Genomic DNA, 15,866 nt, shown 5'->3' with positions numbered 1-15,866 from the left:
GTGAACCACCATATCTGGCCATGTTTGTGGGGGTTTTTGATCTTCGGATGTGCCAACAGGTTTTCTTAGCACATTATGAGGTGCTGTATTTTATATTTTTTCCTATTAATTTTGGGCCTTAGCTGTTCCTAGGAAAGAATATTTCTTTGCTTTTTTAAGGACTGTTTTTCATCTGACCTTGTTCCATTTTTTCACTAGCTGCTCTTCTTTTTAAATTTTAGTCAGCATATCTAGAAGAATTTCTTCTGTAATGTCTTTTTCACACTAAAAATAGTGGGCTATAACCACAGAATAGTAGGGACTATGATCAGAAAACTACATATGTTGTTTGTTTGGCCTTACAGGATTTGCTGGATATTAAGAGGCTCAAAATATTCTTGGATATTATTACATTTTCAATGAGTCAGGGTCTAATCATCTGTATATATAGCACAAAATTTACAGGTTTTTCTTCTGTTTGTTTTTTCCATCTATCTGTAGGGTTGCAATAGTTTCTAAATCTTTTGAAGGAAAAACTGATCGTACAGAAGAGTGGTATGGAACCCAGTACAAACAAGAAGCTATACCAGACGAAGTCATTAAGGTAGGGTTAATTCATCTGTGATTAAGCCTGATACGTAAGGAGTCACAAGAATACAAGCTCTCTAGATCCACCAACCCAGGGCCCAGAGTGTGGAGAGTGATGACCTCGTTTTGTCTAAGTGGTCCTAAGTGAATAAGATGTTGAGCTGGAGTTTAGGTGTTTGTATGAGGAAATGGCATGCTAGCCACCTTCTTATGCATGTCAAACCATGATGGCTATAAAATCACTCCTAGCCTCATGTAGTCAAAGGGAATTGAAGTACAGGATACACTGAGAATTAAAGACACCTGAAAGGCAAGGAAAGGCGGAAGTAGGGAACATGAGAGACACCTGGCAAGGCTCCAGAGCGTTCACAGTATTACTGTGAACACAGACTAGAAGCAGGCTCTGGGATTCATACTGTCTTCTAGTTGGGAGGTGCTATATCATATGCCTCATATCCTTGCTCTTTTTGTCAACTTCAGGTAATTAAGGTTTCAATATAGGCATAAGACAGTACTTTATCCCATTCATTGGTAGTTAAGATTTTGCTTGTGAACCATATCTACTTATCTAGTACTTTTTCTTTCTCTTTTGTTTCTTATTGGCTATTTGCCTTTGAGATTGAATCGTTTATTCATGAAAAGATCGCAGAAAGCCTTACTCTGGCTAGATTCTACTTCAACTTGAGTAATGAACAGTTTTTGAAATGTACACATGTAAGCTAAGTAGTGGTTCACATCTATAGTCCTAGCACTTAGGGAGGCTGAGGTAGGAGGATCACTTGAGTGCAGGAGTTCAAGACCACCCTGGGCAACATAATGAGATGCCATCTCTACAAAAAAATAAAAAATTTAGCCAGGCACAGTTGTGCATGCCTATATAGTCCTAGCTAGTTGGGAAGCTCAGGTGGGAGGATTGCTTGAGCCCAGGAGTTCAAGGTTACAATGAGCTATGGTCTGTGATTGTGCCATTATACTTTAGCTCTGTCCCAGATAAAGTATTTGTGTAACAATACTACAGAAAAAAGAAGTAGTTTAACAAAGAAAATCATCACTGGTTCAAGGATCTCTGAAATATTCATGGTACAGAAGATCATTGCAGCCTTCCAATGTGTGAAAAATCTCCATCTTGCTAAACTGTTAGGAAAACTGATCCCCTTTGAATTAGTGGTAGGTCTGAAATAATGCTAACACAGGAGAGAAACTGCTATTCACCAAACTCTGACCATAACAAAACTACCCTTAATGGGAATATTTTTTGAAAAAAATTTATCTCGTAGTTCAGTAAATTACTTGCTAAGTGTTTCCTAGTCCCTACTATTCAGCCCTTCTGGAGACTTAGGTTGCTACTCAAATTGTATAGTCAACATCCCCTTCATTCTAGTGCCAGAAGACACAAATGCACGAACCAGAATGGAACTGCAAAATTTGCAAGGCTATGCCACATCAGCTAGAGACCAAATTACTGAACCCAGAATTATTGGCAGTCATACTTTTAATAATAAAAAGTCTTATAAATTGGAGTTCAACAATCAATAGCCTATGGTCTGACTCACTTAGCTTTTATTTTATTTATTTATTTATTTATTTAGACAGAGTCTCACTATGTTGCCCTTGGTAAAGTGCTGTGGTGTCACAGCAACCTCAAGCTCTTGGGCTTAAGTGATTCTCTTGCCTCAGCCTCCCAAGTAGCTAAGACTACAGGCACCTGCCCCAACGCCCAGCTATTTTTTTTTTATCATTGTTGTTTGGCAGGCCTGGGCTGGATTCAAACCTGCCAGCTTTGTTGTATGTGGCTGGTGTCCTAGCCCCTAAGCTACAGGCCCCCAGCCTCACTTAGCTTTTCTTTTTAAATTTTTTTGCAGTTCTTTTTTTTTTTTTTTTTGGCCAGGGCCAGGTTTAAACCCACCACCTCCAGTATATGGGGCTGGCGCCCTACTCCTTGAGCCACAGGCACCACCCCTCACTTATCTTTTAGAACTGGCCAATGGAACAGATCCAACTTGCAGGTTGTATCAATCCATACTTACATCTCAACTTTCTTCTTAACTCTGTGTTTAAATTTCACTTGAGCATTCACATGATCATCTAGATGTGTAAGCCAGGCCTTAAGAAGTACTGAAGAGAGAGAGGCTCCCTTTAGTCTGGTTTCAGGCCATACATGATTGTAACTTATTATAGCTGAAAGTATGCCTCTTATAAAAACGACCTGTTGTCTAGCAGTTGTGAGAATATATTCCTGTATAGATTATTCTTTAAAAAGCGAGCGCAAACATGATATTCATATGGACTAGTTGGCTTCTCTATGTTCCACAGTCTCAGAGCTCAGATTTTTCCTTAAACGTCAGCTAGTTATTTTGGAGATATGGAGTGGAAAGAAAGATGAGTACAAAATTGTTATTAGTACTAGAAAGACCAACTCAAGTTTTATAGAAACCCATTGATAGATCTTCGTAGTAGTTTCTTTATAGCTGTTGGAATTATGCTGTGTGACATTTATCCACTTAATATTTGCATGGCTATTGAATAAAGACACTGTTTTAAACTCTTGAATCAGATTCTATTTGCTTTTTCATTATTCAACTAGAAGTGGCAAAATGCTGACCTGAATGGGAAATTTAAACTTCCAACGAAGAATGAATTTATTCCTACAAATTTTGAGATCTTGCCATTAGAAAAAGAAGCGACAGCATACCCTGCTCTTATTAAGGTAATGTATTAGAATCACTGATTTTAAATTTATGGGACAGACCTATTACATGGATGGCTAGAGAGATGATTTCTTATATTTGGTGCTATATTGCTCACATCCTAAAAGGTAACAAATTTACAGAAAGAATACAAGGAAAAAAAAAGAATAGAGAAAATATTAGAAGGTTAAAAATATCAAAGCAAGCAAACAAAACTAACAACGTAGACTCTAGGGAATTGCTTTTTCTGCAGGAGAAAAAAATAAGTCTGGACTGTAACCATGGGTCTATGAAAAGGTAGGGGCCTCTTTTCCATATCCACTGAAGACCTAACAAGGAAGTAGGTTTATGCTACATTATGAATGTTCAAAATAAGAAATGATCTCTAAAGCCAGGAAGAGGGCCTGTCCAAGGCCTGCCCTTAAAAAACAATTTCTATGGCTCGGTGCCTGTGGCTCAAGTGGCTAAGGTGCCAGCCACATACACTTAAGGTGGTGGGTTCAAATCCAGCCCAGGCCCACCAAACAACAATGACGGCTGCAACCAAAAAATAGCCAGGTGTTGTGGCTGGTGCCTGTGGTCCCAGCTACTTGGGAGGCTGAGGCAGGAGACTCATTTGAGCCCAGGAGTTGGAGGTTGCTGTGAGCTGTGATGCCACAGCACTCTACCCAGGGGGATAGCTTGAGGTTCTGTCTCAAAAAAAAAAAAATTTCCATGACACAGTGGCTATAAACCAGTGAGAAGGATTATTGTGAGAAGTGGGCTTTTTCATCCCCTTCTTTTTCAGAATATTCTTTTCGTGCCTTTATTTCAGAGCTTGGCTAAAGTGTATAGAAAAAAAAAGATTAAATTATTATAGAACAGTCTCCTTTCTAAATTTGGAAATTAATTCTTTGTAAAGTTACATATCTTTCTTTTTATCTTCTTCAAATCACCTAACATTCAGATTAACCTACTGAGGTTATTATTTAGGAAAGTGGAATTTAATTTATCTTGAGCAACTAGATTATTAATGAGAGAGAAACATTTTTCTTTAAAATGACATTTTAGGCCAGGCACAGTGGCTCATGTCTGTAATCCTAGCACTTTGGAAAGCTGAGGCAAGAGGATGGTTTGAGGCCAGGAGTTTAAGACGAGCCTGGGAAGCATAGGAAGACTCCCTCTCTATTAAAAAAAAAAAAAAAAAATTAACCCGGCATGATCATACATTCCCAGGTACTTGGGAGGCTGAAGCAGAAGGATCACTTGAGCTCAAGAGTTTGAAGCTCAAGTTGGGCCACTGAACTCCAACTTGGGCAACAGAGACCTTGTCTCTTAAAAAAAAAAATGGGTTACATATTAGCTTATTCAAACAGAAAGTTTGTTTACCTCTTCTGTTTTTTTATTGTTTATTTTAAGTAGGCCTTCTCAGAGTCAACTAAAGAAAACATTAAACCTTTGTATCTCTTGTTAAGAGTTTTAAGTGAACATCTGAAGCCATTCTTCGTGGGGGCTTATTTGCTCGTGCTTGGCTGTTTTAGCTATCTGTTGCTGTGTGTCACATTACTTCCAATTTTTATTATGTCACAGTTTCTGAGGGTCAGAAATCAGAAGTGGCATAGTTGGACAGTTCATGCTCATTATCTCTCAGGAGGTTATAGTGAAGCTATTGGCCAGAGCATCAGTCATCTGAAGGTTCAACTAGGACTAGAGGATTCTCTTCCAAGTCCAGTTATGTAGTTCTTGGCAGGCCTTAAGTTTTTACCACATGGACCTCTCCCCACAAACCTGGCATGACAGCTGGCTTCCCTCAAAGTGAGTGATGCAGGAGGGAAACTGAGTGGTCAAGATGTAAGCCACAGTATCTTTTATAATCTAATCTCAGAGGTATCATATGGTCAGTTCTGTCATATTTTGTCAGGCAGATTGACCCTGGTCTAGAGTGGAAGGGGGGTAACACAAAACTGTGAATTCCAGCAGTCAGGGAATGCTGTGAGCCACCTTGGAGACTGGCTGCCACACACCCCTACAAAGGACTCCTGCGTCTCTCTGTTTCCCAGTGTCCAGAAAGATGAGGACACAACGACAGTATTGGCTGCCCTGATCTTCCCCATCTCCCTAATCTAGGGAACACTGAAGGCTAGTTTCTCTCTGCTGCAGGATCAGCAGTCTTCTTTCTCCCACTTCCTACCTGTGACCCTGTGAGTGTGCTTCAAAGCCATGGGACAGCAGCCTCCACAAGAAAACTAATGCCCGTCTTCCTGTTCTTTTTTTGGTGGTGGGGGGCACAGAGTCTCACTATGTCACCCTCAGTAGAGGGCTGTGGCATCACAGCTCACAGCAGGCTCAAACTCTTGGGCTTAAGCAATTCTCTTGCCTCTGCCTCCCAAATAGCTGGGACTACAGGTGCCTACTACAATCAATGCCTGGCTATTTTTTGGTTGTAGTTGTCATTGTTGTTTGGCGGGCCCCGGCTGGGTTCAAACCACCAGCCCTGGTGAATGTGGCTGGTACCGGTACCCTAGCCGCTGAGCTACAGGCGCTGAGCCATGTCTTTCTCTTCTTGAAGAGTTATTTGCTTAGATGTTATTGCTTGATGTGCCTCTTTTTCCCTAACCAAATTGTTTCTCCATCGCAGGATACAGCTATGAGCAAACTCTGGTTCAAACAAGATGATAAGTTTTTCTTGCCAAAAGCGTGTCTCAACTTTGAATTTTTCAGGTATGTAAGACAAATCTAGCCATAAATGTTCTTATAAAAATCAACAGTTACATTTATAAAACTTTTCTGTCCATTTAAAGCATCTATGTAGAAATAAAAAGAATGAGAGGTATTTTACCTAGGCAAGGGAAGGCTGCTGCTGTTCAGAGGTATTGTTAAGAACCAAGGTTGTCATTCTTTTTTCTTTCCAATGTCAAGTAACTCTTTAACTGAAATGACTTGTTAGCTTTTATTAGGAGGATGATCTTAGCCTTCAGGATTTTGGATTTTGAGGAGGCTATAGATTTATTCAGAATAAGATTCATTGAGGAAAGAATAAATAATTAGGGGGTATTTATGTTTTGGTTTTATATTCCTGGACATACCCAAAAGAAGTAGTAGTACTTACTAAATTGTCTCGAGTCCTGTCCAGTCCTTTAATTGTCTGAAGCCCTTAGATATTACTTTCTCTATTCTTGGCTTGGTTACTTAAAAATTATTTAATAAAGAGGAAGAAGATGTTTAGTAAAATTGATGAATAATTCAACTGTTGCAATGATTTCTCAGTGTATTTTCAATTCACTCCTGGCATCTTTTACTTGTGTATGATAATGTATATCACCCATTATTTCTAAAATTCAGTGATCTCTGTGAAGTAAACCTATCATCATGTAATAATGTTCAATATGACCACCCTTTTCATTAATCTTTATTCCCTTAGCTTCAGATATATATCTATCTCTTTCTTTCTTTCTTTCTTTCTTTCTTTTTTTTGAGATAGAGTCTCACTTTGTCACCCTAGGTAGATAGAGTGCTGTGGCATCGTAGCTCAAACTTCTGGGCTTAACCAATTCTCTTGCCTCAGCCTCCCAAAGTAGCTGGGACTACAGGTGCCTGCCATAACACCTGGCTATTTTTAGAGACAAGGTCTCGCTCTGGCTCAGGCTGGTCTCGAACCTGTGAGCTCAGGCAATCTAACCACCTCGGCCTCCCAAGTGCTAGGATTACAGGAGTGAGCCACTGTGCCTGGCCCAGCATCACATATAATTAAAGCTAGTTTAAGTATTTGGGAAAAGGGCAAAAAAATCTCTAAACATAAAGTTAATATCCCATCAACAAATATGTTGAGGTTGTAGGGCTGTAAACATTGTTTTATAGCATGACAATCACAGATTATCTACAACCGTGCTGAGATTTTTTCATATTTTATACCAAACATGGGCTGTCAGCTTATGGCTTATTGTTGGTCAAGAGCATTACAAAGTACTACAGAGTATATTTTCATTTTTATTTTTTTGAGATGGAATCTTACTCTGCTACCCAGGTTAGAGAGCTATGGTGTCAGCCTAGCTCACAGCAAACTCAGACTCCTGGGCTCAAGTGATCCTCCTGCCTCAACCTCCTGAGTAGCTGGGACTACAGGCACACCCCTCCATGCCCAGCTAATTATTCTGTTTTTAGTAGAGACAAGTCTCCCTCTGGCTCAAGCTGGTCTCAAACTCCTGAGCTCAAGGGATCTTCCTCCTTGGCCTCCCAGTGTATTAGGATTACAGGTGTGAGCCACTGCTCCCGGCACAAGGCATATTGTTTTTTATTGATAGCGGAAAGTGATATTTTTAACACTCTAAGCAACATATCACCATTTTCCCATTGGGCCTCTATGATTTTTAATTTCTTAAGAATACCTTTATTTATTTATTTATTTATTTATTTTTTGGTTGGGGCCGGGTTTTTACCCGCCACCTCCAGCATATGGGGCCGGCACCTTACTCCTTTGAGCCACAGGCACCGCCCCAAGAATACCTTTAGAGAGTGGGCGATGCCCATAGCTCAGTGAGTAGGGTACTGGCCACCTACACTGAGGCTGGCGGATTCGAGCCTGGCCCAGGCCAGCTCAAGCAACAATGACAACTACAATAACAACAACAAAAAAATAGCTGGGCGTTGTGACGGGTACCTGTAGTCCCAGCTGCTTAGGAGGCTGAAGCAAGAGAATTGCTTAAGCCCAAGAGTTTGAGGTTGCTGTAACCTGTGATGCCCCAGCACTCTACTGAACATGACGTAGTGAGACTGTCTCCAAAAAAAAAAAAAAACCTTTAGAGAGGCCATTTGACATTTTGTGTATTTACTAAACTGCCTAGCACAGTTCCTTGAATATGTCTGCCTCACACAAACACCTCTCTTCTCTGGTGTGGTTTTCCAGAGGTAACCACTGTTCAGTTTCTTGTATAGAAATGGTGTGTATCTTTCATCTTTTCAGAAATAGGATTATATTAAGTATATTTACAGTTTTTAAAACCTTGTGATTTATATTTAAGGATACAAATTTGATTACAAAATAATATATTTTTAAATTAACAAATGAGCCAGGATTTAGTTATTCCAATTGAATTCTGTTAAAAGTTATTTTAGGGGCTTGGCGCCCGTAGCTCAATAGTTAGGGCCCCAGCTTCATACACCAGGGCTGACAAGTTCTAACCTGGCCTGGGCCTGCTAAACAACAATGACAACAACAACAACAACAGCAACAAAGCTGGGTGTTGTGGCAGGTGCCTGTAGTTAGTCCCAGCTACTTGGGAGGCTGAGGCAAGAGAATCACTTAAGCCTAAGAGTTTGAGGTTGCTGTAAGCTATGATATCACGGTACTCTACTGAGGGGAACATAGTGAGACTCTGTCTCCAAAAAAAAAGGTTATTTTAGGGCCCTCACCACTGTTCTAAGCATAGCTGCTATGGATGCAGCACATTAGGACACTTCTAAGAATTGTATTCTGAGCTTGAGCTTTATAGCTTTGTGCCCCCAGACTTGGCATTTCTGGCTTTTCACTTTCACCTAACAAAGCTACACAGTTGCACATGAGGCTGTGGTCAGTCATAGCCTCTCTTGGTTTGATGATTTTGTTTTTGTTAATTGTGCCTTAAGTTTCTGAACTGCTGTTTGCCTAAGGGAGAAAATCTGTCATTGTGTAAAATATTTTTACTAAATGAAATGACAGCATTTATTTACATTTTCCAGTTGGAGAATGTTTGAATAGCTGTAGAATGTTCTCTTTGAATTTAATTCTCCAAATGGCTAAGCATTTTACCCCATTTTTGCTTTATTAGCAAAATGATTAGCTTTGATAAAATTGTTGGCTTTGTTATCAACACGTTAGCTATATTTACTGTACTACATATAGAGTGAAATTTTTTTCTTTTTCTACTTTTTTTAGAGATAGGTTCTCACTCTATTGCTCAGGCTGGAATGGACCTGATCATATGTCTCACTGTAACCTCCAAATTCCTGGGGTCAAGGGATCCTCCTATCTCAACCTCCTAAATAGCTGGGACTACAGGCATGTGCCACTGTGCCTGGCTGTTTATTTTATTTATTTATTTTTTTGGTATGGACAGGGTCTTGTTGTGTTGCCTAGGCTAGTCTTGAATTCCTGATCTCAAGCAATCCTCCCTGGTTAACTTCCCAAAGTGCTGGGATTACAGGCATACACCACCATGCCTAGCTAATTGTTTTTTGTTTTGTTTTGTGACAGGGTCTCAGTATGTTGCCCAGACTGGTCTCTAACTTCTGGGCTCAAGCAATCCTTTTGCCTCAACCTCCCAAATACTAGAATTATAGGCATGGGCCACCATGCCTGGGCCAAATAGAACGAAGTTTTTAATTTGCTTCCATGCAGGCACCTGCCTCAGGTCTTTAGCACTAACTCTTTTTTCATCCTGGAAAGTTCTTCCCTCCACCCTTAGACTTCTCCAGGGCTCCCCGCCTTGCTCTTTCCTGTCTGGGCACAGATATCCAGCTGACCTAATCATACATAAAGTAGCAATCTTTCTGCATTGCTGTCACCACTCTGTTATTCCCTGTTCTCATTATGCTGCTTAATATTTCTCCATAGCACTATCACCTGAGCTATCAGGTTTAAATGTCTTCCTTGTTTCCTCCAACTAGACTATAAGCTCTGTGAGGTCAGGGACTTTGCTTGATTAGTCCCCTCTTTATGGGAACTAAAGAACTCTGCTTGAGGAACTCTGCCTGAGGAAGAGCCTGGCACTCAAGTAAACATATAATGCATGTCTGTTGAAAGAGTAAATCTTTTACTTGCTTATGAAAAAGGTAAGCAGGGTCAAATAGTCAGATGAACAGGTCATTTGACTTGTCTTTGAATCCCAACTTGCCGCTACCAGTTAAGGTAATGTGAGTAACCATGTTTTTTATCTGGAAAATGATTAATCTCTGTGCTTCTGGTTAGTCTTGCACTCTATATATTTTTTTCATTTGTTCTTTCTTATTTAATTATTTTTCAATTTTAATGTTTTTTCCTAGTTCTGGCTACGAGTATAGAAATGATCAATTACTTTACTAACTGTGCTCTAGCTTTATTGATTTTAGGGAAAACTCAGAGATCAGCTAACATTTTCACAGGTCTCAGTTTTTTGAAGTTCATATCATTACCACAGGCAGATTTCTCAGTCTCTTACTCCTATCCACCAAGAGTGTGACTTTCCTGGAGAAAGAAAGAGCATATGCTCCTGCTGTATCTGTTCCTTCAGCCATGTCTCCTGTTTGCCTAGACAGAGGCATGTGTTTCAGCCTGTCCCTACTCCTCACCTACCCTGCATTTCTTACTTTTCAGTTCTTCCACACATCTGGGCTAAGAAGTTCCTTCTCCCTCTTCACCACCAGTACACATGGACAGCACATTTCAGGCTTCTTTTTCAGACACCTTGTTTTTTTTCCTAATGAGAAGAAATAGCCTCAAGAGTTCAGCCATGGGCAGTGCCAGTCAGTAGGGTACAGGCCTCATATACCAAGGGTGGCGGGTTCAAACCCGGCCCTGGCCAAACTGCAACAAAAACATAGCCGGGCGTTGTGGCGGGCGCCTGTAGTCCCAGCTACTCGGGAGGCTGAGGCAAGAGAATCACCTAAGCCCAAGAGCTGGAGGTTGCTGTGAGCTGTGACACCATGGCATTCTCCCAAGGGTGACAAAGTGAGACTCTGTCTCTAAAAAAAAAATGATAATAATTCAGCTATATCCTCAGGAAATTATAATAATGGATGTTCAGTTTCTTGATCCATCTCGAAAGGCCATATCACATTGGGAAGTAATAAATCAGCTATTTTACTGTCAACATTTTCTTCCAGCCCATTTGCTTATGTGGACCCCTTGCACTGTAACATGGCCTATTTGTACCTTGAGCTCCTCAAAGACTCACTCAACGAGTATGCATATGCAGCAGAGCTAGCAGGCTTGAGCTATGATCTCCAAAATACCATCTATGGGATGTATGTAAGTACCCACGCCTTGGAGCCTTCCACTCATCAACATTTTTTATATTGATTTGATGGAAGCATTTTTGATCAAGGGTATGAGTTTAATTTCTTTTTTTTAATCTTTATGGTTAATCATTTTCTCAAATTTAATTTTTACATTAGCTCTTACTCTGTGCATTCAACTACATAACATTCATATTATGCAAATTTTCCTTGATTTCTTTTCTTTTTTTTTTTTTTTTAACATCTTTCATCACATTGTTATAGTTTTCTACTCAAACAAAATTGGATCCTGATTTAGGTTTAGATTCCACCCATCCTGTATTTGAAGTCCTGGTCTTTGGTAAAAGAGAGTGAAGTCCTTCTCCTTTGGTAAAACCTAAGGCTGGCCTGTGCAATTTCCCTAGAAATCCAGATCATGAGGCTGCATATCCATACTCTTCGGTCATGTTTCTTCATTACCATGCCACTGCTTGAGGTATCAAAGCATTTCCTTTTTTTTTTTTTTTTTGTTAGTCGCTACATTTATGCTGATCCTCTCCATTGCAACATGACATACCTGTTTATCAGGTTATTGAAGGATGATTTAAAAGAGTATACATATGCAGCACGCCTCTCAGGTTTGAGCTATGGCATTGCATCAGGAATGAATGCAATACTTGTAAGTAAAATGAAAACCAAAGAAAAGGCACCACACCATTTAAGCATTATATTGAGCTTGGGAAAACTATTAACGTCTGCATTTTTATAAATAAGAAGGTTGATGTTTTTTTTTCCTTTTGCCTTTTTAATGATTAAAGAACTCAAATTATTGTTAGTCCCACTAATGAATGATTAGTGGGAAGTTCAGTGCATCATGTCAACATGTGTGTGTGCTGCACTTGCATGTTCTTTTGCTTGAGATATTTAACATATTAATTTCGAAAGCATGTTTTTTCTGTGTATTTGAATATATTAACATCTATTAGTGAAAGATATCCATAGTTACTATTGTGGTGCTTGTATTTAATTTATGGATAAGTTTCCTTTATTTCTGTAGACAGTGGTAGAATGTTCCCATGTTCAAATACACCTGACATTTTAACTTCTTTTGTAGCATGCATCGTTAGCTTTTTTAATGTGTTTTAAAATAAGCACTATTAAATGCATCTCTCAAGAAATAACAGATCTCTTCACTTGAAAGTATTTCTGATATTTTCCAAATTTGCTTATGTCTCAGTTTCAAATTAACATCCCATTTATGGTACACATTAATCTTTACTTTTCTTGAAAATACATTATAGTTAATAAAAACTCAAATGGGAACATTTCTGGATACTCATTTAAATTATCATTCAAGGCTCAGCGCCTGTGGCTCAATCGGCTAAGGCACCACCCACATACACCTAAGGTGGCGGTTCGAATCCCCAGCCCGGGCCCACCAAACAACAATGATGGCTGCAACCAAAAAATGGCCGGGCGTTGTGGCGGGCGCCTGTAGTCCCAGCTACTTGGAGGCTGAGGCAGGAGACTTGCTTAAGCCCAGGAGTTGGAGGTTGCTGTGAGCTGTGATGCCATGGCACTCTACCCAGGGGGATAGCTTGAGGCTCCGTCTCAAAACAAAAAAAACCAAAAAACAATAAATTGTCATTCAAAAGATTTTAGGGTTTTAAAATTTTATTTATTTTGCAGTGACTTTTTTCCTTCGTATAAGTTCTCTGGTAACTTTTGTTTAATGAATAAGAATGTGTATAATTTAATCATTCTCACAGTCCATGGAAATATAAAGCCCAGAGATCAAAATTAACTCCAAATAGAAAAATAATAATCTATTTACATTTTTGCTGTTGAATGTTAGTAGCATATTACCATTAAAACAAATAATTTTTATGTACTATAAAGTGAGTTTGCTACTAAATTTTGAACTAGTTCCTATGGTACATGATGTACTTTCCATGGCCAGTGAACAGTGAACACGCTCCAGCTGCGGCTCTTCCCTATCTTCACAGGGTAGAGACATCATAGGTATTATAGTTGCAGTGTATTCTCCACTGTTGTGGATGCCACTATGTGGAATTTAATAAACACTCCTTGTTCCCTGCTTTTCAGAATGGTAGGCCATCAGACACAGAGTTAATTGTTGTAAGGCAAAATCCTGATGTTTAGTGTATCCTTTCTACACATTTGTTTTGCCATTGGCTTTTGAGACATCAGTAGAACTCATCAAATAAGCAAGTGGTTAACATTGTGGTTCTTTACTGGGTAACTCTGGAATAAAAAACTGGCAAAATGCCATGTAATTCAAAATTGGGACTAATTTTCCCAAAGATGATTTTTAAAATATTTAGATATAAACAATTTTGGGACGTATCTTAATAGTTTGCTAGATAACACTCTCCTGTGATTGTTGTTTAGAGAGAGTCTCACTGTGTTGCCCAGAAAGGCCTGAAACTCCTGGGCTCAAGTGAGCCTCCCATTTCAGCCGCACAGGTAGCTGGAACTATTGTTGTGCACTACCACACCCAGCCTCCCCTGTGGTTTTTTTGTTTTTTTACCTTCTTACTACCTTTAAGAACCTTAAGACTGCCGTTCATTAGAAATTATTTTTGAAGAAGAAACTTAATTCACATTCTATGATTAATTTTGATTTAATGAGAACTTGAATTTTGATGAGGTTGTATGTGTTACTGTGATTTGGCATCAGGTGAGTATACTTGCTATAGATTTTAGGAAAGATAAAACTGTGCATGGTGGGTATTATTTAATATAATGATAGTTAATGGCTTCTTGGTAGCCTCAGCCTGCAGTCCTAGCTACATAGGGGGCTGAGGCAGCAGGATCACTTAAACACAAGAGTTTAAATCCAGCCTGGGCAACATAGCAAGACCTCATCTCTAAAAGAAAAATAAATAATACTGTTTAAAAAGATAGTTAAATTTTATCTTCTTAAGTGTTGAACTGGATTTATGAAAAGGTAAATTAATTGAATTTCTTGTTTCATTTTTATTTTAATATATCTGGCTTTGGGAATTTCTAAATGCTTAAAAATCAAAGTTAAGGTGTTTATTTAAAAGTGTTTCATGGTATTTTTAGACCTTTAATACCCTGAACTCTTTTCTGTAGCTCTCGGTGAAAGGTTACAATGACAAGCAGCCAATTTTGCTAAAGAAGATTATTGAAAAAATGGCTACCTTTGAGATTGATGAAAAAAGATTTGAAATTATCAAAGAGGCAGTAAGTTTTCCAAACTCATTTTTGTAACTTACTATTTTTTAAGATAATATTGCTATATTATGAAAATTTTTGGAAAAGGGGAAAGGAGGAAAAGAAACATTTATGGTCCCGTCTCATTCATTCCCCGTATCTTTGCTAAATCCCAGAAAGAACACCTAGGAGACTCTGGTGGACACCTAGCTCGTTCTCTGTGGTGTGGGTGGCACTGACTTTCAAAGAGAAGCACCTAGTGGCTGTCCAGGCTTCCTTGAATGTTTCCTCCTAACTTCCAGTTTAGAAGAACACACAATTCAGCAAACTGAAGTCTGCACTACCACAAGAACTTTGCACATTAGGGCACATTATTTAGATTTGATGTACCTCCCACTTAAATTCAGCCCACATTTGGCTGAATATGGGATGGATAGCTACTTTTAAAGCTAAGCTGTGACCTTTATCCTATACCATAAGAAACTATCATCAGTCCTCAAATAAAGCTCTAATGATATATATATATATATATACACACACACACACGCACACACATATACACCTATCCATGTTGTTTGCTTATAGAGACATTTTGGATAGCTCTTTTTTTTGTTTTTAAATTGTTGGGGATCACTGAGAGTACAAGAAACCAGGTTACACTGATTGCATTTGTTAGGTAAAGTCCCTCATACGATCGTGTCTTGCCCCCAAAAGGTGTGACACACACCAAGACCCCACCCCCCTCCTTCCTTCTCTCTCTCTGTTCTTCCTTTCCCCCACCCCTCCCTCCTTCCCCAACCCCCACAATGTCATTGTCATTAATTGTCCTCATATCAAAATTGAATACATTGGATTCATGCTTCTCCATTCTTGTGATGCTTTACTAAGAATAATGTGTTCCACTTCCATCCAGGTTAATACAAAGCCTGTAAAGTCTCCACTTTGTTAATGGCTGAATAATATTCCATGGTGTACATATACCACAGCTTGTTCATCCCTTCCTGAGTTGGGGGGCATTTAGGCTGTTTCCACATTTTGGCGAATGTAAATTGAGCTGTAATAAACAGTCTAATGCAGGTGTCCTTATGGTAAAAGGATTTTGTTCCTTCTGGGTAGATGCCCAGTAATGGGATTGCAGGATCAAATGGGAGGTCTAGCTTGAGTTCTTTGAGGGTTCTCCATACTTCTTCCAAAAAGGTTGTATTAGTCTGCAGTTCCACCAGCGGTGTAAAAGTGTTTCCTTCTCTCTACATCCACACTAGCATCTGCAGTTTTGAGATTTTGTGATGCGGGCCATTCTCACTGAGGTTAGATGGTATCTCAGGGTGGTTTTGATTTGCATTTCTCTAATAATTAGGGGTGATGAGCATTTTTTCGTATGTTAGCTGTTCGTCTGTCTTCTTTTTTTTTTTTTTTTTTTTGAGACAGAGCCTCAAGCTGTCCCCCTGGGCAGAGTGCCGTGGCATTACAGCTCACAGCAACCTC

General features: G+C 39.3%; 1 protein-coding gene across 2 annotated transcripts in view; it reads left to right on the top strand.

Moving 5' to 3' along the window:
• IDE (insulin degrading enzyme) overlaps window positions 1–15,866 on the top strand; it is a 113,180-nt gene that overhangs the window by 72,582 nt on the left and 24,732 nt on the right. The window contains exons 12-16 of one of the 2 annotated variants that reach the window (XM_023509573.1): window positions 481–583; window positions 3,152–3,274; window positions 5,872–5,954; window positions 11,715–11,859; window positions 14,301–14,411. In XM_023509573.1, the coding sequence (XP_023365341.1) occupies window positions 481–583; window positions 3,152–3,274; window positions 5,872–5,954; window positions 11,715–11,859; window positions 14,301–14,411 (565 nt within the window). Of the gene's footprint in view, window positions 1–480; window positions 584–3,151; window positions 3,275–5,871; window positions 5,955–11,069; window positions 11,215–11,714; window positions 11,860–14,300; window positions 14,412–15,866 lie in introns of both variants that reach the window. The other variant, XM_003783702.3, reaches the window with a different exon arrangement.

Source organism: Otolemur garnettii, unplaced genomic scaffold, assembly GCF_000181295.1.
Source record: "Otolemur garnettii isolate 467f Iridium unplaced genomic scaffold, OtoGar3 scaffold00008, whole genome shotgun sequence".
Classification (NCBI taxonomy): Eukaryota; Metazoa; Chordata; class Mammalia; order Primates; family Galagidae; genus Otolemur; species Otolemur garnettii.
Note: the sequence above shows the minus strand (reverse complement) of the source record. Positions and strands in the feature narration are given on the sequence as shown.